Below are 24,341 nucleotides of genomic sequence, written 5' to 3' on the forward strand. Positions count from 1 at the left end.
TATTTGACTTTTCTTCATAGGTGAGGAATATAAGGAGTATCCAGAGCTTTCAGAATTTTTTATAGCTTCACACACAATTTCTCTTGAATTACTTGTAGCTATGTCCTGGTTTTGGCTGACAGGTGAAACCACAACAAGCTACTCTTCCCATATTTAAAAGGGACATGTATGCGAGTATATGTAAGCATGTATGAATGGCCAAGTTAATCAGCAAAGTCATTATAAAGGGTATATTTATAGGAGTGTAATTACTGTAGAAATAGTCAAAGCTTTTTATTATGTTTCATTAAGCATTACCATTTTAACCAAGTAAAAGAACTCAAAAGAGCAGAACTGAAAGGATGCTGGGCCTGACGTTCTAGAGGAACTTAAAAGTTGAAGTAGATGTGTGATCCAGTAAAAGCTTAAGGAACGGAGTCCAGAGGAAAGCAAAGGCATTTTTAGTTTGTTTTGTAAATACGTGGTGGGGTTGTGTTTTTACCCAATGTAGTCGCTAGGTAGAGTTCAGGCTATGGCTTAGTGTCTTGGTTTTGTACCTGAATCCTGGAGTGTTTATTCTCAACAATGCCATCTTGTAAACTTGTCCAAGTATAAATGTAGCAGAGGTGAAATAACTTTCTAAATTGTTTTTCCTTTTTAGCTTCCAGAAATGCTTCATGGAGACGGAGATAACGAAGAGCACGGTTATTGTCCCGTGGGGCAGTTTATTCTTCAGAATCTGGGCCTGCTGCTTGGATTTGCCATCATGCTGGTGATTGCCCTCTATGAAGATAAAATTGTGCTTGACATCCAGTTCTGACCTAATTCTGGTAATCACTGTGGTGACAATGCCGTTACTGTATGGCTTTGAGTCTGCACTGTTTCACTGTACGCACATTGCTCAGAGGAAAAGCAGTGGCTTGCACTACTTACACGAGTACAGTACATTCATTTCTGTGTAGATTAACTTCTGCTTTTTTCCTAATTCAAATCAGATGAGATTACTCAATGCATCTTCTAAACTCGAGTGACTGACAGTTAGGAAATACTAAACATGAGAAATAAACGCCAAGGTCGGTGTCCTGTACAGGAAGCACTGCCTGCTTAAAAAAGCTCAGTGAGCGATCCACGCGTTTGGGAAAATACTGTTTCCTTGGTAGATGTGAACAGAACCCAGACAACGTGACGGCTGAAATTCACACCTCTGCAAGGAACCTGAGTAAGCTTTTAGTGCCACGTAAGTCTTACGCAGCACATATATGTATCTGTCTGTATGTATAGATATGTCAATATATACAGATATGCATGCACATATGTATGTGTGTGCGCGTATACGTAGTCATTCTGTGCCGATTCTTCTGCATAGTGGTGACTTCAAGTTTTAACTCTTACACCAGCACACGACTGGAAACCACTGTGCTGGCTTAAATTTAAAAAAGAAACCCAAAACCTAAACACTGTTCCATTCTCAAGAGCCTGCGTTCAGCTGCGCTCCACCCTGCTAACCGTCACGTGTAAGAAGGCAAGCTGCTGCAGGAGGTGCCGCAAAGTGCCGTGTGCTGGCGAGGGTCAGCTGGAGGATGTTTTTCCTAAGGTTTATTTGATGTTTGTTCCTTGATATTAGTAGGAAAATGCAAAATGCAGTAGAATTAGTGTTAGTTTGGGGAAATCCTTGATGTTGGAGTTATTGAGCTATTTCTGGTTCTTTTTCCCAGATGCTAAAGATGTATTGTGTGCCACTTGCAGCATAAACTACTGAAGAATTGTGGCTGTGAATTTGTGCAAACTCTTAACAGAGAATCCATATGAGAATTTCTCCTTTTTTTTTTTTTTTTAACAATTATTTTGGACTGTTTTTTCCTCTTCATGTTAAAACAATCCAAAGTGCAAGACGCTAGTTACTGAACCTGGGCACAAAGGTTAAACTCTGCTCTGTGTGTGCAGTCCTGGTAGGTTATTTACAATATTGTAATGCCAGGTCAAAACCTGTTTCTACAATGCCTTGATATCAGACATTGTAGCACCAGCCGTTTCTGGCAGTAGAGAGCATGGAAGAAGATTTCTACTTCCCACGTAAAGGAGTTCATTTCTATGATATTTTTTTACAATTTTGGTATTTAAATTAGATTATTAAGAAGCAGATGTGATAGATCCATGGTATGTGTAATTTGGAAGGATAGACTGAAAATTTGGGCCTTAACTTGCTGGGATCAGCTGTCCTGGATCAGATTGTGCTGGTATGCTTCGATTGCCAGACACGAGTTCGTTCTTTGTGTACCCATCTCCTTAAAAAAACGTGTCAGTTCGTGAGGAGTGCAAGCTGAGTCTGTAGTACCAGTCCTAAGCATGGTAGTAGCCTTTTTTAAAACATACCGTTCGTCTTCTTTTACGTGTATGACCAGGTAAAAGCTGTATTTTGCGTACGTGCCGTAAGTTTTGTTTCGGTCTGCTTGGTGCCAGTGGAGCTGCTAAAAACACTGATCCCAGCGCCTTTAACGAGAGCCAGTGGGCATCTTCATTCCATTTCAAGTTACTGTGTTTCCTGTGGCCCTTTCCTTTTCGAAGCTTCATTGGTCAATTTAGTTTTTACTGAGAGCAGCTCGTGTGTTTTAAAGATAGCGGTTGGTTCTTGCCAGTATTTCTTCCTGATGCAGTATCAAGAAACAGTATTAAGGGTCCATTTCAAAGAAGGGCGCAGTTTCTTCAGTGAAGAAGCCAAAAGCCCAGAGTGCGGGCGTGCAGCCCTTTGATGCTCTGAACTTAAGTTTTTTCTTTTTTCCTCTTTCAGCGCGTTTACTGTTGGACCCTAATTAGCAGACACACTGTTGTTAGCTTCAGATTACTGAATTTCTGCAGTGGAAAGATCCCGGGTGACATTTTTCATAGTGCCCGCGTTAGGTCACTGAGTACCATTTTCAGAGAGGCTTAGCTCCCTGGATAACTTCTGAGGATCTGAGTTTAAACAACCTGTGTTGCGTATGTATTAAACTGACCCTTAATTTTCCTTTTCTGTTAATTCTGTTGAGTATAAAGGGGTCATTACGTGGTTGAACTGATACTTTGTCAAAACATTTTTTAAAGTTTATTTCTTTTAATTCTTTCCAAATGAAGATTTCTATTACTTCAGGTAGTGTACTTCCTTTTGTATTAGTTGGAATATGGTTATAGCTTAATCCACTGCCTCTGTAGGAAAACAGTTAACTTCCTTCCAAGACCATCTTCAGATAAGGGAAAAACATGGTCCTTGAAGGTAGGTACTGCATTTTTCATTAAATATGGGTTGTTTCCTTTTGTTTTCTAGTATTTATTACAAGTTATGAAGAGCAGTGTAACAGCTGTGACTTCGTATGTTTCCATCAGTATTGAATTCCAGATGATTCTAATGTACACTTTTGATCGTGTTACAGACAATCTGAATTCCACTACATTTCTACTTGGCTTCAACATTCCATTCTGCTTGAATCCAGAGTCTCATTTAACTTGTATTTGTTGGAGGGCGTAAATGTTACTTGTATATTACAATGCTGTCACTGTGTGACATCCCGTATGAATTTTGATGTAGATCACATTGCACTCAATCCGCTGTGATTATGCTTAGAAAATACTGTAGTTGCTAGATGCAGTGTGATTTTTTTTTTCCGAAGGTTTTTTTTCTTTCCCCTCCCATTAACAATTGAGTCCATGGTTTAAAATGTGATTATGGTCCTATAAGATGACTTGCTGAGCTACCAGTCTTTTTGTTATAACTAAATCATTTTTTAAAATTTTATAAAGCTGGAAATGATCAAATGCTGTTTTGTTCATTGTCAACAGTGTTGTGTTCATTTTATGTATGTTCCTTATAAATAAGGAACCTTCAGAAAATAAAATGATTCAAGGAGCAGATATTTTTGTTGGCTTTTATAAGGTTTTATTGCGCACCTTTCTGTTTTAGTATTTTGTTTCAGATCTCATGCAAGGGACAAGTGCAACATTGTCAACACGTCATTTTGATTCCTCTTTTTAAGTGGCATTTCAAGACTGACACACATCCCTTCTGAGAGGCCTAGAAAGGGCGCCTACCTCCATAAATTGTGACAGGGTTACGAGTTAAGCTGACAGAGTAACGCCACGCCCCGTCGGATCCAGTGTTCTTGCGGCTTGTCCGAAGGGAGAGTTATTGCGATGACAAAGTTGGTGGAATGGCCCGTGGTTGACAGGATCCCTCTTCTCTCGCTGGTCTTGTACACTGGGGCCAGGTAACTGGGTCGCGGCAGGATGTCTGCTCTCTTGCACGGCTTCAGCCAGATCTGCAGCAAAGAACACAATAGTCCTTTTCATCTCAGATAAAAAACAAAAAGCAGGGAAACGGTCTTGGCTTGGCTAAAGCATTTTGACGTTTTTTGTTTCGTTTGCTTTTTAACAGCTAGCCATGAAAACCTGTTTCTTGTTTCCTCTTTCTTAGCAGATTGCTTCCTCTCCCAAAATAGGCGACATCAAACTTCTGTCACTGTCATTATCAGCAGAGGATTCTCAGCTCCTCTCAAACACTTCATTTCTATTTCAACACAAACCATTTCAATTCAATTATTATTCTTTTTAAAGAATTCCCCTGGTGCTTCCTTCAAGACTACAGTATTTGTTGGTGTATATAATACTCTAAAATGTCACCAAACGAAAGATACTGACCACAGGTACTGTATCGTAGAGGATTTTCGGATGAGATTCTCCTAGCTTCTTCGTTTCCCTGTTCCAGCGTGCTCCATCCAAGAACAATCCCTGAACGTAGACCCCTGAATTAGTGAGAAAAGATACTGTATCACACACAACCTCAGAATGTCTTCTGAGAGCAGCAGCTGGGGCCACGTGCTGTGCTGTCAGCTGGTTGTGGGGGACTTGGGCAATTTTGTGTGTTCCGAGTGATGATCAAACAATTTTGCGTAGAACAGAGTCCTGTGCTGCCTTACAATGCAGCATGATTGCAGTGCTGTAAAGATTGATAAAGTGACAATGTCTAGCGATGTCATAGCGTATCCAGCCTCTTGGAAGAACGGAGGTTAAAAATCAGTACAGGACGCTATTTGTCAGCTTTAGTGTTTCCAAACTTGGAGATCGGATCATATAAACAGGCTTTTACTAGTTAGTCTTCACGTTGTTTCATTGCGTGTGTTTCAAATTGTCACTTGCTTACACCTTTCTGAAGTGGCTCATTGAAGCCGTAGGAAAAAATAATCCTTTAAATGTTTAAAAAACATAACTATCTTTATTTTGACATGTCATAATGTCGTGACATAATGACATGACAGAATGACAGCTGTCATTCCATCAGCTTTCCCGAAGAAAACAGTAAATTACTGCAATTTCTCTTTTTCATCAAACTCGCACCTTCTTGCTCTGTAGGCTGAAAACTGTAACTTCTAGAGCAAAACATAAACTTGCCCCAACAGAAAATGACTCGAAAGGGACTGGCCAGGCAACCTGCCAAGCCCTTCTTTTTACGCAACTTCAGTCAAACTGATCCTCAGAAAAGCATAAAATAGAGTATGAAGAACAGGTCGGTTTCATCTGTCCTTTTTTCTGAGGAAGGGCAAGCTAACAAACCTATCTGCCACTGGAACGATGGTAAGTAATGTATAATAGAATGGTTTGATAAAAAATAGGGCTTTTCCCCCCTTAGAGTGCTCCCTATTGCACATTGTGATGTATCCATAGGGTTTTGTTCTAGGGCTAAAGTAGCATAACCAGCTTCTCTGCTAAATGTTTGGTTTTCCTTGGCTTAGGAAAATACGCATTTTCTGACATATACGCTAATGGAGTGAAATAAAGAAAAAACAAAAAAGGCAAGCTAGATAGCACTGTGAAGTTGGCTCTGTTGTGGGAAGTCTGGGGTAAGGAGTGTCCTTTGGTGTTATTTTATATCTGCATGCCAAGACAGGAGGTGAACTAATCTCAGCAGTCCTTGAGGATTTCCGCAGTATTTTGCCTCTTCGCTTCTTGTGCATCTCATGGGGAGCAGTGCGGCTGCGTAAGTTTTCCAGCAGAATTCATTAACTTAATTGCATAACTCTGAGTCTGCACATCAACGTTATCTTGTGAACACACCAGCAAAGGCAGATAATGGTGTCATGCGTTTACGTACCATCTTCAGGAGCAATGTCATATTCCTTATCTTCCAGCACTTCGTAGTCAAATTCTAGCAGGTCGATGGGAATGGTGTATTTTCTGGCATAGTTCTGCTGGGCACCTGTCAAGAACGCCTGAGTGAAGAAGAATCCTGAAATCCAGAAGACTGGTGGAGTTCCATTTTCATACCATAGCTGTGGGCAGCCAAAGAGAGAGGAGAAGAAGAAAAAAAAAACAAACCGCCTTTTATTTTTTTTAGTATTTAGCAAAGCAAATATCTTCTAGAATAACAGCAGAAGTAATTTCTCCCTTTGTGCATCCAGGATTGTCTTTTTCCTTTCTGAAAGCACTGGCGTTTTGGATGGCTGCCAAGTCTTTTTAAACAACTTTAAAATGTCACTAGCTTCTGTTTTAAACAAAACCCAGCCAAACACAGAGCACAACCCCGGCGCTGCTGCCTGGAAATACCCAGCCTAGGTGAAGGACTTCATCTGTTACACGAGCATCAGCCTTGTGAGCTCGCGGAGCGAGGGCTCCCTTCTCCTCCCCCCCGCGCCACTGATGGCTGTTCAGCATCCCCTGTGTTTCTCTGTGCAAACCAGGGGTTTTCCACGGGCTGTTTTCCCTTTGAAAGGCTCGTAGCTCCCTCCCAGGGCCAAGCCCGATGTTGTAAGGCTGTACAGCAAGGGAAGGGAAGCCTGTACAGGAGGGACGATTTCCTCATCAGGAGGATTTGTGGCCTAATTAAACTTCTGTTGACTTGGGGGGGGGTGGGGAGGGTTTCTTTTGTTGTTGTTTGTGTTTTGTTGGTTGGTTTATTGGGATTGTTTTAGTAGCTTACACTGTGGATGTCTCTGTATAAAAATGGTTTTTAAAAATGCCAAAATTCACTGGATTTGGTTGTAATACACATGAGGTCTGCTGCAATGGTGACTATTTACTGCATGGAAGATGACATTTTTCTGATTGTTACAATCAGTTTTGAATATTATCTGAAAAAAATAATGGCTATACGAAACAGATGCGCAAATGAGTTGAACTTTACCCATCAGTTATTCAGTGGAAGTAATTCATGCGTGGGTGTTCACTTGTGGAGATGTCACCTGACATCAGCAGGCAGAGCCAGTAAGTGGCACTGAACAACTCTGCGTAAGTGGGGCGTGCTCACCTGTAAGAACTTCAGTCTGTTAAGGAAGTCGGTCACGTAGCTGCCCAGAGGCTTGAGGCTTGGGTAAGACTTCCTCATCCATAGTCCAGGAATTTTGCCTTTCAGAATGCTGTTTACCACTTCTTCCAGTTCATCAGACATCACTACGAGCCCCTAAAAGAAATTTTGGAATGGAAGACGTCAAAATACTTTTGCCCACCGGGCTTGCTTTAAGGATTACACGTCAGCATAGCGCTCTGTCCAACAGCTGTTAGGAACTCCTAGCTGAGTCAGGAGCAACACTGAAACAAGAGTAATGGACAGAACGGATGTCATGAGAAGTTGCTGCCATCTTCCATCTGATCCGGTAGTTAGTCACTAGAGTGGTCAGGGAGAGGGTCCACAGCCTCTTGGGAGAAAACTGCGTGGACTGGAAAACTCTCCCTTTGCATCCTTCCTCAGAAACATGGTCTGCCCAGAGCACTTCTACGTTTTACTAACTGTAAATGCTCTTTCTTATTATTATTTAAAATTTCCGCAAAACTCTGTGGCATTGCTCCAAGTGCCTTATTCTAACGTGGCAGACTTTTCAGCTTGTAGTTTGGCTGTAATGGGGAGAGGAGTAGGATTTGGGGGGGGGAAATAAGGTGATGTCTTTAAATGCTTGTCAGCCTTAAGCTGTAATAGGATAAACAAAAATTACCCAAACTGACTTTTTCCTGCTTTTTGCACAGCTGTAGCTTTTGATTCCTACTGAGACCAAACAGTGACTTTGGACTGTGGTACCTTAACGGAATCCTCACCGGCAGTAATTTCTGTTTGAGGTGCTGAGATCTGCTCTCACCTGTAAGGATCTGTGTGAGGTACTTCAGTCTGTCCTGCCAGCGAGGCAGAAAAACAGATGTGAACCCAGTCACTGCTTGTCTTATGTGCTAGCACATCTGTCGTTAAAAACTTCCTGGTTTGATTGGGTGCCTCTACAGTAGGCACAATAGTACTTTTGTATTCCTTTGTACTCCTAAGACACAGAACACTAAATCAGCGTGGAATCCGGATTCTTTAAGGTGTTTGACCGACCTGCATCAGACGCCTGGGTCAGTTCTCTAAGGTACTAGCATGAATAGCTCCAATAGATCGAGTCTAGGTTCTAGGTATGGGCCTTTAAAGCTTATCTTCAGCTCACCTTTATTGCTTTCTGGATGTTAAGACAGGAGTCCCGTATGGTCTGCAGCAACTTGTTAAAGCGTCCCATCTCCTGGACGAGCACTGTGTTCATGCTTTGAGTGTAAGTGGTTGGGTATGCCCTCATTGCTGCTTCAGTGTCAAAATCTGGAGGGAGTTTGCTCAGGATGTCACCTGTGACTTCAAGAACAACTTCATCGCTGGATTTTGCACCACCACCAGATGCCCAAGACTACAGAGAGACAAAAATTTGGATTTATTTTGAGAAAAGGAAAGGGAACTTAGGAGAGTGAGTAGTTAAAATGCAGAAAAATAGAGCTGTTATAAAGGTGTTGTTTAAAAGAGCACTACAGTTCCAACACTTCCCCTGCAACTGAAATTAATTTGTTACAGAATTTCATAGAATCATAGAAAGTTTTGGGTCGGAAGGGACCCCTGGAGGTCATCTAGTCCAACCCCCCCGCAGCGAGCAGGGACACCACTAACGAGATCAGGGTGCTCAGAGCCCTGTCCAACCTGGGCTTGAATGTTTCCAGGGATGGGGCCTCCACCACCTCTCTGCGCAACCCATTTCCTGTATTATTGCAAAAATTATCATCTTAAAACCAACAAAATGTGGTGTCCTACAGATCTGTGTCCTCCTCCTTTTTCTTGGCTGAAATCTCGTCTCTCCTGCAGACCACTCTCGCCCCCAGCTCTGATGTCCCGGCAGCAGCGCTGGCTGGCCCGGTGCTGTCAAGCAGTGCCGAGTTCCGTCTCGCTGTCCCTCTTGCTCCCTGAATCCAGCGCTTCGTTCTTCTCAGGGAGCTTACAGGAACTGTAGGACACCTAGACTGTACCTGCCTTACAAACCGGACTGAAAACTGCTAAAAGCCGGGGCGAGTAGAAGATGCACAAACTGACTGTACAGCCACAGAAGCTGTGTTTCCTTAGAAAGACAGTCAGGAAAAATACATCACCAAAAGACCTAAAAGATTCTGAAACAGAACAGTGATTTCAACAGAATGGAGACGCAACACAGTAAGGTACAGTAAAAACTGCAAAAAAACCAACTCTGAACATACTCATGGGGAGACAAAGTTAGGGTAAGAAGGTGTGTGACTTTTACGCTTTACATACCTGTGTAAGAAGAATGTTATCGAATAACAGCTGCGTTTCTGACTGATCCTTGGTAATATCAGCATTTGCATTCATTCCAAATATCTCCGGGGAAGGATTCAGCGGAAGTGTCTTTGTATAGTCAATGTAGCTTTGGTACTGGAAAAAGGGGGGAAAAACAGACTTTACAGGAGACACAGAAACAGGCAAGCAGCCCATGACAGGCTGCAAGCTGTGTCTCAGAACCACTTCAGCCCTCCCTGCTGTAACGAACACAGTGTGTAAACTAAGACAGAGAAGGAAATACGGGGCTGACTGTGCCTCACAAATTCCTCGGATCCACCCCTCTGACCCTGAAATCAGGACTGGCTTCACTTAAACAGTTCCTGACAGCTGCTGGAAATTCGGTTACAAAATCAGACACCTAGCGCGAGGGGCTGCAGCCCCTTACAGGACCCGCTGCTGCCCAGTGTCCGAAGGCGTTGTACTGGTGTGTAACAACTCTCCCGGGCGATAAGGTCAACTAAGCTGATTACTGTGTTCTTTCTGCCTCCAGCAGGTATGATCAACTCCTGCTCTTATGCCTGTTTTATAATGCTTTTAACTTCCGCAGGCTGGGTTTCTCCCTTGCTGTCCCCTAAGCAGAGTCTGTTCTGGGATACTTACATCTCCTTCCGGAGGAGCAAAATAGAGGCCACTTGGATCAAATTTGTAATCTACATTTGTAATTATTTCTGAGGAAAAGAACACGTTGAGGACATTACGGAGTGTACGCCGATCCCAGTCATCGGTGACTCTGCCACCATAATTACATTCTCCAGTCATATAGCGAAGAGCATCGTAGGGCACCTCCTGAAAAAACCAAGACCACGATCAGAGCTGCAGCCTCGCACCTCTCTGGACAGCCATATTGGTATCCTGTAACATATTGATCTGGAAGTCATCCAGAACTCACTGGAAAGTTTAAAAGCTGTTCTTTACTTCTGCTAGTTCGTGCTTGTACCATTGATCTCCTCATCGTCAAATACTTGGATAATCATCCATCTAATCACCCAGCATTGCTTCTTTTGAAGAATACTTGCTAAAATAAACGTATGCTGGCACAGGGCCATAGCTGTGCTCAGAGATTATATTTTACTTTTTATTTTCTAAAAAAAAAAAAAAATAAAAAATCAAATGTGCTTGAAGTCTTGAGGTTGGGAGAAGCCAGACTCCTCTTATATGCATAAAAGGAACAAACTGAGTGATAAGAGATAAATTATTTACAGGAAGTCAGGGCAAGAGTGGGCCATATGCTGAGAACCGGGATAAAGACAACCACTTGAAAACAGTACCAAGAAATCTCTACTATGTAGAAGTTGTTACCTTTCAGGGAAAAAAAAATGCTTGCCTCCCTGCTAGGCACTAGGTTTGCTCATAAGCTTTGGTCATATGAGGGGAGGACGTGCCCCTCAGCCCCACAGAACAGAACAGAAACACAGCCCTTCAGGAAGTTGCTTTCTCATGCTGAATCACAATTTCCCTATTAACCACACCGATAACCAAAACCACTCCAGGGTGACAGTGCTTTGAAAGTTACACCCTGTCCGCGGCCAGGACTTCCACAGATTCTGGCTGCAGTGGGTTGCTTAGGAAGCTGGAACATAAAGAAGTGCCCTGTATTGCAAGCAAATTCCAGAGGGGCTTCTATGAAACGCTGCCTAGCTCTGCGAACAGGCAAGGAAACCTCATCCGCCAAATTTACAGGCATTATGTTGTTACTAATCGGCAGCAGTCCAGGGTCGTCTACTATCCCTATCCCTGAGTAAATCACAGCTAGCAATTCAGCGGTTTAGCAGGGTATTTTACAGCTTGCAGTAACATCACCTAGCGCTGACTCCACCGCTCCTGCCTAGAGACAGGATAAGATGCCAACAAATAAGGCAACTCTGCAGAACCCGCACTGCTCTGTTTTGCGTGGCAGAACTTCTGAATTGTAATTTGAAGGTTTCCCCATCAGTTATAGACTGATCATGGTACACTAACCACTTAAAATGAACCTGGTCAGTGCTATGGCAAGCACTGAGTCTCCGAGTCACTGCCCCCCTAGACTGGTAGGTGCCCTGCCGGCCCCAGGGACCAGTGCCCGCTGTGAGAGGCTGCCGTACCTCATACTGGTCGAGGAAGCTGTGCAGCTGCTGCACGCTGATGCGCAGGTCGGTCTCATTGAACTCGTACGGAATGTTCCAGCCCAACGGCCCAAAGTTCCGCCTTTCTTGCACCAGCGCGTGGAAGAAGCAGAGGCCGTACAGCAACGTCTTGAACACAGCCTTAGAACCAAATGCACCACCGTTAATAACGCGCGGCTGGTTTAAACCCTCTCGTGTTTGCTCCCGTCCCGCGCAGCACCGCTGTCCCTCAAAACCCAGCACCTCCTGCTCTGGTAACACGCTGTTCATGAGTCGGCATAGCTTTATCTTGATACACAAAGGCTTTCAAGCAGGGAATTAATACATTAATTAGAGGAATAGAATGTAAAATATGCTTGCACACAGACATCTAATTATGAAAAGTGGGGTTAAGATTTTTTCCCAGTCTTTTTTTTTTTTTTAAGCTAACGTTGTATTATTAATGCCATACCACAAAAATCTCCATTGAAGAAGTGGGAGACAAGCAATAAAATAAAAATTAAATTTACTTTGCTGTTGCCAGTACTCAAACTCAGCTTCATTGCAGTGAAAGATAACTATTTAATTTTGGAGGTTTTCTTCCCCCAGAGCGCACACACACGGTCATCAGGGTCTGCTGAAACTGCTTCACAGAGTTACAGCACAACATCACTCACAGGTTTTCCGCAGCTGTTGAAGAAGACAGGATCAGATATGGGATCCATCAGGTACGAACGGATTATGTTGGCCCGCAACCCTTTTGGTGCTTCGTTAGTCATCTTCACGCTGTTCTGAAGTACGGACACCGGGAACGTGGCAGAGGGGTAACTGGTGAGCCAAATGCGGAACCCCGGATGTGTTGTGTCAGGGTTTAGCTCCTACAATAAACAAACACATACAAAACCAGGCAACTGAGGACAGAACAGATTAATATACACCTTGAGTGTTATTATTGAAGCAGTTTTTAAGTGGGGAAATACACCAGTCCAAAGTTTAACTTCTTAGATGCTTGTATGTGATTACAGTGAGAGTTGCACTTATGAACGACACCTTCCCTTCTACAGCTGGTGTCCTTTTATTGAAGACCCGTATTGTGAACTAGAATTTGTCCTCTCTGTGCGTGTTTGTGGAATATACGAACAAAACCAAGCGCAGGCTCTCTACCACAAGAACAATGGAATGTAAACTGTGCCCATTTACTGCATTTACCATCATACAGCTCTTCTGGGAAGGGCTACAGGCATAACACATATACATCAGAAATGTGCTGAGTTTATCGAAGGGCAGGGGGGGTGTAAGAAAGACAGACATACACGCTAGTACCTCTGTGCAAACCTAGAGCTGTTTGAGAGCAAAACTCCTTAGCACACTGCTTTTCCGCAGCGGCAGCCGTCGGATGATTTGCCATTCGGGGAAGGGCCAGACCCGCGATGTCTGTGAGCGCTTTCTGCTCCCGGGGGCAGAAGGCAAAAGACAGGGTCTGGCTGTGGCGATTACCCTTACGCAACGGCCATCAACAGCAGGGCTGCTAGGCTGGCTTTCCCCTTGCTGTACGGGTCAGACTTGCCTCCAGATGTATTTATAAGAAGAAAATACGTATTTTTACCTCACAGACTCTTTCCAGAACTGGCATCCACGAACTTGCTAGGTGGCAATTTTGCAGAACTATCCACGTTCCTTCCTTCATCGCCTTCTCTATCATTTTCATGGCTATTGGGCCTTGGCCTTGACCAAGTGACAGAGAACTAAGCTTTGTGCCACCGTATCCCTGCATGTAGAAAGCATAAGTAAGAATAATATTGCACAAATACACTAAAACTTCTGGGGCAATAGTTCACATCTATAGGTATTCTTGAAATATTCAATGTACGTACAGTATACTTTCTCTCCCACGTCATGCCAGTTGACTAAAACCTCTTCTATATATATGTCAGTGAAAAGCTCCAACTACACCCCCATTTAGTCTGGAACAGTGAAATTCTGACAGGTTCAAGGTGCTCCTGAAAGCAGGAGTATGCTCTTTCAGGATGCAGACAGCCTGCCATAAAATGCAGGGTACATTCACAGCGTGGGGGCTGGAGCCTTGAAGGATGTCTCTCATTCCCAACAGCACAGAATTCTGGCAGAACAACAGTCATGAAATGCAAGAAACCCATCTTACCAGAAAACAGTGATATTCTGGTATTATAAGAGTACTCTTCCACATACAAACTCATTTAGGCTGGTGGGAATTTTTTGTTTTGAATACTGTAATAATGACAAAGCCAACTAAAATCCATATTTGAATTCTGCAGTGTAAATGCCACCCAAGATCCTAAGCTCCTATATTACTACGGTGTTTCGTAATTAAGTAATAAATTACACAGGATACTTATTAGGAAAAAAAAATACCATTTTCAGATAAGATTCCTTACAATGAATGTTTAAACCATTACGGGTTTGATCCAGTTTTCCATGTGAGATTACACAAACTAATTAGTTAAGTAGATCATGAGATCACAACATCATAGAATACGCCACAAATATTTAACATAAAATTTCTTATAAACAATGGACAAATTATTCCTAAAAAACAATCCACTTGTGTTCATTAGCACTTTATGTTAAAAAGAACCATGAGATCAATTTTAACATGTTTTTAGGCAGTTAAAAAGAGGTTTTTGAGCCTACTGAGGCATTTCAAGTTTTATTTACATGAAGTTCACTACTTCATACAAACATATGCTCATGCACATACACGTGCACACACACACCAGCAGCAACTGTATTAAGAAAGTCTGGAGATGTTAAAATACCTCATCATCAGCAAACTTCAGCAGGGCTGCCATGGGGTCGGCACCGGGAGAAAGTACAAATATCAGTGGTACACAAGAGTGGCTGTCAGAAAATGCTTTTGCCAAGTCAAATGGAGGTGGCTCGATAAATGGACGTCCTAGGTTATGAATGATAAATTCCTGCACCATTGGTATTACCTAAAAGAAACCCAAAAATCAGAATTAAAGTATCCTATTCTTGTGTAAGCATGAACACATATTACTCTATAAACACTTTAAAATAAATTTCAAGGACAGTATTCCTGCATATAAAATCAGATACAAGTACAATCCCGGAGGAATCGATGATTCAGTGTGTGTAAATGTAGGCAAAAAACAGGCTCTGAGCTCAAAGATGCTCTAAGCAGGCTGAAACTGGAAAGCCTATGCCAGCGCTCCTTCATCTCCTTTCTGTCACCTCACCTGGACAGACTAACCTGCTCTTATAGGAAGCTGGGTTTTTCCCTGCACTTACTCCATCTGCACTACGGAGAGGATCTCAATTTTCCAGTCTCCTAGTGCAACACCTTTCCAAGGCGTTCAGACCTTGGCTTGGAGAACTGCTGCGTACAGCAGCCTTGCACGCGCTGCTGTCCAGCCGGGCTCTGCCCCCAGACAGAGACAATTTACTAAATGACAGCTTAACACTTTGAGCCTGTAAACACTTACAGATATAATTCTTTTGAATATCACCATTCATTCTCTCTCTGGACACACTCTAGAATACTTTATAATTACCACCGCCCGTTTAAAAGAAAGGCAACAGTATTTGCAAATGTGGTAACAACATTTAATCTCCGAACACGAAATGCAAGAAGTGCTAAAGGTTTCAAACAGCAATGCTAATTCAACCACTTTGGTCACAATCAGTGTAATATTTTTTAAAATTTTATAGGTAAATTTGCTGTATTCATAACTAGAGTTTTTGACTTGCCTTTCTGACGTTTCAGTTACAACATTTGTGATTGTCATACTGCGTTATCATAGGTGCTTTCAGTCAATAAAGTGGGACCAAGTACACAGAACGGGACGGAGGGATCACCCTGCTCATAAACTCACCAGTGTTCTCTCTCCCTTTAAAACTTGCCCTGCGTTACAGGTGCAGTGTGTCACCAGTTAGTGCAATGCCTTAAATCCCAGGGCAGGAGGGAGGCCCTGGGCTACAGCAATTGCAGGCTTTGCAGATGGAGGTGCTTTTGAAAGAGCTTGGTTTGGCTTCCAAGTTCTTGAGTGATTTTAAGGATATGTATGAATATGAGAACCGCTTAAAAACCTTCACAAAGTGGCCTTTTACAGAGAACTGCAAGTGCACCCCGGAGAATGTAAGTCTAAAAACAGGTATTTTGACTGTGCCTTATTTTTTATATACTGTGCTTGTTAAATCACTGTTAAGTATATTCATGTTCAGGAAGGGTTGTGAGCTTCTACTAGTCCTGAAGGAGATGAAAAGTTGAATATTCCAACTTTCCTCTGTTCCTTGCTTGGGAATAATGTAGTGGGATGACTAGCTGCTTCACGTTCAGTTCCCTGGTCTAGCTACAGAATTGAATATAGTTATGGTTCTTGTTTTCTTATTTTTTGTTCTTGTTATTTAATGTCTTATATTATGTAGTCTTTCTGATTGCAAGCTTTCATTCATAAAAATGAAGCCTGCATTAGAAGAAACAAGTACAGATCCAGCAGGAAGGATGAAGTAGCAGAATGATCACTACTTAAAATTCAGAAACTGAAATTACTTAAAATTTTAGAAAACTTCATGCTCATGTCCCTGCAGCCTTTGACTTAAGCATTAAAAACCCCACCTTGGCACACACCTGAAATGTCCAGGCTGGACCTCAGATGAGGCATAGTTATGCCTGCAAGAGTTACCTGAGAAGCTGTGACGTTTGATAACTGAAACAAACTTACTTCATTCTTAGCGTTCTCACCAGATGTGATTCTAAAGTGACAGGGAAACACTGAAGGTAAAGATGTAGTATTTTATTCACATAATTCGTATTTAAAGGTTTTCTGTGTCCATGGTCAGCTATGTTTTTCCTCTGAAAATATTCTTTAATGTCCTGGCTATGGCAGATCTGATGCAGTGCTACCGCAACGCTTGCGTTGCACGGCTTCTGGTAGAACAAAGCTCCTCTGGTAGCCTGCAGATACCACAGCAGTGCAAGGATTTGTTCACTGCTTGTAGCCTATTCCTTGTCCCTTTACTAGTTGGTTCTTTACCTGCTTGCAGCCCTCACGCTTGCAATGTGCTGACAGACATTGTGGGGAAAGGCGTTATTTGCAGGCTCTCAGAAACAGCTTCCTGATGTGAACACGAGCTGTGTGCTGGATGAGGCTCTGAACTTCTAACCTCTCACTTGCAGATGGCAAAGGCAGGCTTTGTCCACTGTCCAAATGCAAGTGAACCAGATGTGGCAAAATGTTTCTTTTGCTTGATAGAACTGGAAGGCTGGAAACCGAATGACGACCCATGGTAAGCACAAACGTCGCCAAGTTCTTCAAGTATTCCTCCAAGCTTCTTTGACAACATCCCCTTACTCTTTATAAAATTACCAACCTCTCTGTAACAGCTCACAAAACTGAAGCCTGCCAAAAGTTTATCTTACCCGGTAACCTTGAAATAGTTCATATTTGTTAATTATACCCCATGCAATTCTTTATGCTCCTTTCATTTTGCCTCCAAAGAGAATGCTTTTGATTCAACAAAGTAGAAAATAGTTCCTCTCAACATTGTGAACTCCGTCTAAATCTTCACTTGTATCTTCTTGGCTCACAACCAGCTTCTATCTGAGATCCACTAAAATCGATTTCATGCCTGTTCTGTATGACACATTTTCTACTGATAGACAGCAGAAGTACTGAAGAGACCTGTCTCTGGAAATGTGACTTTCATGGTTTTAATATCTATTCTTATTCTGGGTTTACACTGCAGGGAGGAACACACCAAACGTCACAGCTGTGGCTTTTTGTCCCTTACGAAGCACTTTGATGACCTGACAATGGAGGAGTACTACATGCTGGAGATGACACGGCTGAGAACCTTCCTGGTAAGTGTGAACCGATTAATGTAAGACTCAAAGCTAGAATGTAAACAAGAACTTCCATCTCTAAGATTTCCAAGCAACAGCAAGGAGTGATTGTGATTGCTTCACATGTCTAATTTTACATGTAAATCAGTCTAATCAAGCTTTCAAACTTTAAAGTCCACTTCATATGTTTTAGTTACCCAGTTTTGCTCCTCCCCACTTCTGGGATTTCATGCATGCCATAGTGCTGACATAACACAAAAGCATACAAAACTGAGCTGCTTCAAGTAGTTGATGAAGATCAGCTGTCTTTGATATATGACCTCTAATCTTAGGGATAGTAAGAACTGAGTAAACCAAGTTCCCTGATGAGGGACAGTAAAGGTTCTGCATCTTGCTTCCTGGTGGGTTTGCACAAGTCAGATCCTTGCCTTGCTGGTAACATTTGGTATTGAAAACATACGTGGTGATGCCAAGGCTAAGTATTTAAGGTCCCTATACAACAGACTCAAATACATAAAAATAGGATCATATCCCACAGCGGGAGCAGCTTGGCATCGTGAAAGGTGGACTTAAGAGCAAGCAGATTTTTGTTATCTAACCTGAACAGCAAATGATTTAGAGCAGTGTTCCCAGGTACAAAATGGGGCTTGGCCATAATACTACTTTATTTCCAAGTACAGCATACAGAAAACTTGAAGCAGCAGCTTCAAGTGGGGACACTTTGCCCCCAAGAACACTGTCACCAATAGCCTGGAGGGCTACACACTGCAGCTGATCCAGAGCGTGCTGCCATCTTGAAGCACCAGGATCTGAATGCATCCTGAGAAGTGAGATCATGCCTCCTCACACAGAACAGAATCAAACTGAAGTCTCCCCCCTGAAGTGACTTTAAAATACAGCTAAATAGTAGGTTCACAATTTACATTAGAAGAGAAAGTACACCAGACATAACCAGAAGCAGTCACTGAAGCGAGCCCTGCCGGCACGGCCGGCGGCGGAGTTTGAACGGAAGGGGGGTACGCATCCGGAACACCCACCCAGCTGCTCTGCACCATGCAGCCAGGGTAGGCTTCCAAGCTCAAACTGGTGATAGAGCAGTAGGTTTTTGAGGCTCTAAGTTTTGAATGTAGTTGAACTAGACAGTTAAATTGCTCAATTGAAAGTCTCAATCTTTTGCTTTGCTTTAAGTGCAAAACCGGCAGAAGCATAATAAACTCTTTTGAAGAGGAAGTCGCCGCAACTAGGCAGCGTCTTGTGGACAACTTTGTCTCCAAGCATCAGTACACGCTGCCGCCGCCAGTGCCTCTCCCAGCTGAGCCACCTGCCCAACGTTCCAAAAGCTCATACTGCCAGGCCAAAAAAATCCAGAAGTGAAGTGTAAAGTCTGACTCTGCGACTGGTTTCTCTTCTTTATACGGTACAAACGTTCATATTCTTATCTGAGTACTAATGTAAAGCTGAACAGTTGTGTGAGGAAGCGTAGAGAATTCCTTTCACAGGCTCTCTGGAACAGAGTTCATAACTGTGAAAGACAGGAGTTAGCACAAACAGTGTGCTTTGTCAGTGTGGCTAGGTGTGGACTAATAGTAGTCCCGCTAACCTGTGACTGTACGAGAAATGTCTAAACAGATACTTCTGTTCTGGTTTTTAGTAGGTTGACTTTTTTTGGAATAAAGATTGACAACTGAGCACCTCTTGTGATCTGTGCTGCATTAAACACATACAGCTAGACAGACTGACAGCAGAACGGCTCTGCTCCAGCACACATCCCGCAGAACACACTGGATCTGTGTGTCTGCGATTTCACACCTTTCAGCGCCTACATTATCTACACCCCTGCTTACCACTGAATCACATTCCTAGATCAGACAAAATTTACCATAGTGACATCCATCCAAAAAGTTACATAAGCAAAAGCAGCAGGTGTACTGAAAAAGGAAAGTCTAAAGGTTGTAAGACAATCTTGAGGAGGAGCTCTGTGGCTTTTGGTGTGTACACTGAAACTTAACAACAGCTAAAGGCTGACACTGCTGGTTTGAGAAGTGTTTTCGTTACAATTTCAAACTTCCTTTTTTTTTTTTGAAGTCTCATTAATTCCTATTTTGCTTTACAATAGACTGTTGTAGAATGGTTGTAGGCAACACAGTTGAAATGCAGACTAGTAAATACTCTTGGATTCTAAGATGGACAGAGCTAAGGTGAAAGTTTCGTACGTACTTTGTCAGGTCTCAGGCAGCGAATGACAAGCATCCTTTGGAACTCCCCCAACTTGTCTTGCCACTCTGCAGGAAAATCCTCATGCTGGGGATCCTAAGAACAGAAGTGTTTCAACATTCTTTAAAGCATTTGTGAATTACCTATAGTGACAGTCAATTATCTCTTAACGCATCAATCCATGATGTATTTTTTCTTAATCTATAGAAATGGAGCTGACATGCTTAGAGCTTTTTTAAAAAATATCCCCACTTTAAGTATATGTTTGTCTAAGAAGCTTCTCTCCTAGGGGAGAAGAGCTGGTTGCATATCACTGAGGATGAACTATACTGGTGATTAAAAAAAAAAAATACAGCTATCAAAAAGGAATCTTCCTCAAGACCCATTAACTAGCATTTTTGAAAATTGCAGTGCCTTCACATGAAGGGACTAGTATTACAGCTAGATAGGTAACAAAACGTTTTCAGGTAACGAGTAAACGGCAGAGCAGCTCTTCTCTATCAGGACAGTTATAGATAATGCTATCGCTTTTGTTCTAGCGCTCATGGTGCAGTGACTGAATGTTCCTGGCTTCAGTCCTACTGTTTTGTAGATTCTTTAACTGATGACCCGATTCTACAGATCTCATTTTACTGAATGCCACTGAAATGAAGGAATCTGTATTTATTTCAGTTTGGCTGTGTGAGTGCACATGCAGCCATCACACACATCTTGAGTCTTTACTGCTGGAAGTCAGCACCTTTCCTTTCTATTAGGCGCTGCCTTCGAAAGTTGTAATCCTGAAGTACGTACCAAAGTAGGCCCCTCCCTCAGTCTCTCTTTCAAATGCCATGGTTCCTCTGTTCTTTTTCCAAGCAACTGTTTCCCAAAGAAGAACTAAAGCCCTCGGCTTGCTGTATCTTTTTGTAAATGCCCAAGCTCTGTCTCTGCTAGCCGCCTGTTTCCTACGCCCTGGACAACTGAAGGAGCTGCAGCTGCTTACTTTAATGTCTTTCACTGTACACTTATGAGCATTTCCAGCCAAAAATCCACTCTTTTTCTCTGTGTACTTTAAGCCCATTTTTTAAATGGAAAGGATTTCTAAATCCTTGACATTTACAATAAATAGGTGTGAGAAGCCCTGGGTCATTTGACTGAACATTGGTGATAACTGTCCATCATTTAAGTTAACAGGTGGTTCAATGGACTAGCACAAAGGGACAGTGTTAGCTGAACATGGAAGCGGTTGTGGTCAGATATGGGGCAAGCAGGAAAAAAGGATAAGGTTTTTAATCATTGTTTAGGAGGTATGTGCACGATGAGCACTTTGCATGTCAAGAAGCAGAAAGGGGGAGTATGATAAAATGAAAAAAAGTTAATAGTAAGATTAAAGATGAAGCAAGTGCCCAAATGTGGAGTACAATTCATCTAAAGAGTTTGCATTTTAAGGAAAAAGTGATGAAGTTAAAGACAGTGTCAGTCACTCATGCATGTATCAGGTCACTGTGAGAGATGGGAACCGCAGGTCTCCTCCTAAGACCCATTCTAGTTTCTCTGCGTGGTGAGGGTTGTTTTTCACACTTCTCCAGGAGAGCTAACAGCAGGAAAAGGAAGCCTCAAAGCACGGTAAACAAGTGTATAGACTGACGAGGGACAGCGGCTGCCTTCTGCTCAGCAAACTTCACTATCACCTTACCGCTCCAGGACCTGTTGCCTTTCTTCCCTCCCAATTCAATTCATGACTTGCTCTTCAGAAGCCACTTAACTGACAATAACCTACTACTACACACCATTTGCTTAAATATTTACATTCATATACATATAAGAACATGCCATGTAAAATGACAGCGCTTTCTTTTCCCTGAATAACTATTTTCAATGTGTTAATTACCTTATGAATGCAAGCAATCAGGAATAGTAACATACCAAGCTGTCATATACAAGTTTCCATCCATCCTTCAGTTGTGGAAAATCCTTACGAATGCTTGTGAAGCATGGCAAATCTTCTAGTCGACAAATTTCATCCCACGATTTCGGAGGAAGCCAGGTACATGGATTAGGGAACGGATTGTCCAAACCTATGCCTCCAGTCAACAGAAATTTCAGCTCCTCCTCATTGATCTATAATGAAAAACGCTGCTCTCAGGACTAAGTAAATAAAATCTAATGGGTTTAGTACATTATGTAGGAAATCAATACGTTTATCTGAGTTCTTGCACAAGTTGAAAAAGCTTCTATACAAATATTGAAAGCTTATTCCCAAAGGATTCCGTGTCTGGCTCTCAGTTAAACGTGAATTTAAGGCATCAAAAAAACTAAGATATGAGCCAATTTAAAAATTCATCTGCACTCCTGACTCGGGGAAGGAACAGTGTGAACTGATTAGATTTTTAGACCCATTCTTCAAATCCCAAAATGCTGAAGGAAAAAAATACTGGAAATATTTCAGGGAACCACGCATTTTGCAACCTGTTCCTATAATGAAAGTCTAAATACGAAAAAAAAGTATCGACCTATTACAGGTCTCATTCCTCTCTCAACACTCCTTTATCTCAAAATTTCTTTGATGGCTTGAATTTGTAAATTAAAGTCCCTGTGAATGGGAGAATGGCGTCCCATGATTATTACTGTCAGCTCTGGAAAGAATTCACTTCTGTGTACTCCCCAATATAAAAATCTCAAAAGTTTCTAAATTTTTAAAGGTTTCCATATTTCACTGAAAGAAACAACCCCAAGCAACCATAAGTACTGTTTCACGGATGATATGATTAAAATGCATGTATTTCATCATGAATTTTTAAAATCCTGTAAAGAAATATTTTGTAAAGGATTACTAGAAAATAATAGAATTCAGTTGGCACAAGTGTTGGATTTTGAGGAATTCTATGCAAAAAATCAACACGTTTAGCACCTTAAGTGAAAAATATTAGTAGTTTCTTAAATCAATGGTTACAATTCGTTTTTGTATGCTCTTAGAACTTGGAATACATTACAGTAAAATTTTGCAAAGTGTTCGCTGTAAGAATAACATAGGCCGGGCTTTGGTTTAAGTAACGTTTAGAAAAATTGTTGCCATGTAGCCAGTTTTGCCATACCTGTTTGCTATATATTTATTTTATTCTAGAGAATCTTTGTCAATGCTTAGAATTGCTTATTAAAATGACAGCAAACCACCACAAAAGTGAGGCTTAGGTGATATAACTATATACAAACTTATTTTTCTGTTCTTATCCTGTATGTTCCTACTGCTGATAGTTTGTATACGCAGTTTAATAGATATCATATCAAACTGCAAATTGTTTTTAATTACTGACCAATCTTTCATATTTCAGGAGGTTCACAGTTAGATAAAATGAGAAGAGCAGCTTGTCCTTTTCGAAGAGGGAGCGACAGACGTTGACATAAAGCGAGTAAGTAAAATGATCCTTGAGAATCTTCAACCTGCAGGTGTCAGAAAAGAACAATCTTCCATTAACGTCGCTCTGAAGAGCGCACGCTCGGGAAACCTATTACAAACCAGTTAGATCTCCTGTGTTCCAGTCAGCCCTCTGGTCACTTACCCCAAAGCAATCAGTAAATGCACGGACCATTTTGTCAGCAAAGCAACATAAAAAACATGCAAGTGCAATTACATCTTACTAACACATGATTTTCAGAGGCAGTGAGAGGTCCCTTTTGGAGGGGGCAGAAAAGAGCAGCGATTTTAAAATTCATTATGAATATAAATACCAGGGGCAAAATCAAAACAGTCCATCTTTAAAGGTTATCTGAAATATGTTTCCTATTCTACAGAGTATTTTCCATAATACACTCTAATACCAATGTATTTTAAACTTTGTGATTTTTTGATCAATATCTTCCTTTAAATACAAAGCAAGGAGGCCATCTATTGTTTTAGAAAGGCTTAAGTTTGAATACCTCGAATACCTAGTCAAAATAAGGGAAAGTCCGTTTGGGTGGCTAAAAATGAAGTGTCCCAATTGGCACAATTGCTTCAAATGCTCCTTTCAGGGTAGTAACAAAGACAGGGAAAGGTAATAATATATAAAATATTACTGTAATATATAAACGCTCCTGGCTTTTTATTTGCATTTCAAGTCCTTTCAAAATTACTGATTCCTCAGCAGTTAAATGGACATACGTACAATTTATACACAAAATATTGACGCAAAGATGGCCATGGGACAAAATGTAAACTTTTGTCAAGTTACGAAAGAAACGTGCTTTGCATCAGAAAAGCATGGTTAAAAAAGAAGTCTCAGCACAGACCCTGTAGTAAAAAATGTCTTCCTAGTGAAGACAGACCAAGACAAATGGTCTTCTGAATTATTAATTCACATAGAATGTTCTGTGAGTCTGTCTTCCTCTGCCTTCACTGGGCAAAATTATCAAAACGGGCTTGCACCCATCGTTCCCTGGGAATGCATACTGCCAGCTGGGACTCGGGTCCTGTGTCTTTACATTGCTGCTGACAGGAAGGTTCTGAATCAAAACAAGAATATTTTATTTATTACTTACTTGAATTTAAGCACACAGGGGTTTTCAGATATAAAAGAGCAAAATTGAAAGTCACAGAGCTAGATTTATAGAACAAGGATTGCCTTATGGGAAAAAGGCTACCTTGAATGTGGTTTCAAATACGATACCAAAA

The 24,341-nt window shown here is 41.7% G+C and overlaps 3 protein-coding genes across 8 annotated transcripts in view; 2 read left to right on the top strand and 1 right to left on the bottom strand.

Moving 5' to 3' along the window:
* Positions 1-9,536, top strand: part of SLC39A10 (solute carrier family 39 member 10) — a 122,135-nt gene extending 112,599 nt beyond the window's left edge. For 4 of the 6 annotated variants that reach the window (XM_075429742.1, XM_075429741.1, XM_075429740.1 and 1 more), the window contains one exon: positions 641-3,862. In XM_075429742.1, the coding sequence (XP_075285857.1) occupies positions 641-799 (159 nt within the window). In that variant the 3' untranslated portion in view covers positions 800-3,862. Of the gene's footprint in view, positions 1-640; positions 3,863-9,088 lie in introns of those variants that run through there. The other 2 variants (XR_012764971.1, XM_075429744.1) reach the window with 2 other exon arrangements.
* DNAH7 (dynein axonemal heavy chain 7) overlaps positions 3,938-24,341 on the bottom strand; it is a 94,473-nt gene continuing 74,069 nt past the window's right edge. Inside the window, exons 51-64 of the mRNA XM_075429739.1 lie at positions 23,005-23,131; positions 21,617-21,811; positions 19,715-19,807; positions 14,451-14,627; positions 13,262-13,423; positions 12,333-12,533; positions 11,656-11,817; positions 10,175-10,360; positions 9,530-9,667; positions 8,412-8,642; positions 7,250-7,402; positions 6,098-6,275; positions 4,648-4,751; positions 3,938-4,268 (exon numbers count right to left, since the gene is read on the bottom strand). Coding sequence (XP_075285854.1) covers positions 4,062-4,268; positions 4,648-4,751; positions 6,098-6,275; positions 7,250-7,402; positions 8,412-8,642; positions 9,530-9,667; positions 10,175-10,360; positions 11,656-11,817; positions 12,333-12,533; positions 13,262-13,423; positions 14,451-14,627; positions 19,715-19,807; positions 21,617-21,811; positions 23,005-23,131 — 2,314 coding nt within the window. The 3' untranslated portion in view covers positions 3,938-4,061. The remainder of the gene's footprint in view (positions 4,269-4,647; positions 4,752-6,097; positions 6,276-7,249; positions 7,403-8,411; positions 8,643-9,529; positions 9,668-10,174; positions 10,361-11,655; positions 11,818-12,332; positions 12,534-13,261; positions 13,424-14,450; positions 14,628-19,714; positions 19,808-21,616; positions 21,812-23,004; positions 23,132-24,341) is intronic.
* Positions 15,653-18,871, top strand: LOC142362358 (baculoviral IAP repeat-containing protein 5.1-like). The gene is made up of 4 exons (XM_075429745.1): positions 15,653-15,790; positions 16,832-16,941; positions 17,401-17,515; positions 18,686-18,871. The coding sequence occupies exons 1-4, from the start codon at positions 15,653-15,655 to the stop codon at positions 18,869-18,871; spliced, it is 549 nt and encodes a 182-aa protein (XP_075285860.1).

This window comes from Opisthocomus hoazin, chromosome 9 (genome assembly GCF_030867145.1).
Source record: "Opisthocomus hoazin isolate bOpiHoa1 chromosome 9, bOpiHoa1.hap1, whole genome shotgun sequence".
Taxonomy (NCBI): Eukaryota; Metazoa; Chordata; class Aves; order Opisthocomiformes; family Opisthocomidae; genus Opisthocomus; species Opisthocomus hoazin.

Bases quoted from the DNA above. Each gene is read 5' to 3' on its own strand.
- LOC142362358 (XM_075429745.1), top strand. From the start codon at position 15,653: ATGGAGGTGCTTTTGAAAGAGCTTGGTTTGGCTTCCAAGTTCTTGAGT. The intron at 15,791-16,831 runs GTAAGTCTAAAA...TCTCACTTGCAG, and splicing joins GCAAGTGCACCCCGGAGAAT to ATGGCAAAGGCAGGCTTTGT. The intron at 17,516-18,685 runs GTAAGTGTGAAC...CTTTGCTTTAAG, and splicing joins CACGGCTGAGAACCTTCCTG to TGCAAAACCGGCAGAAGCAT.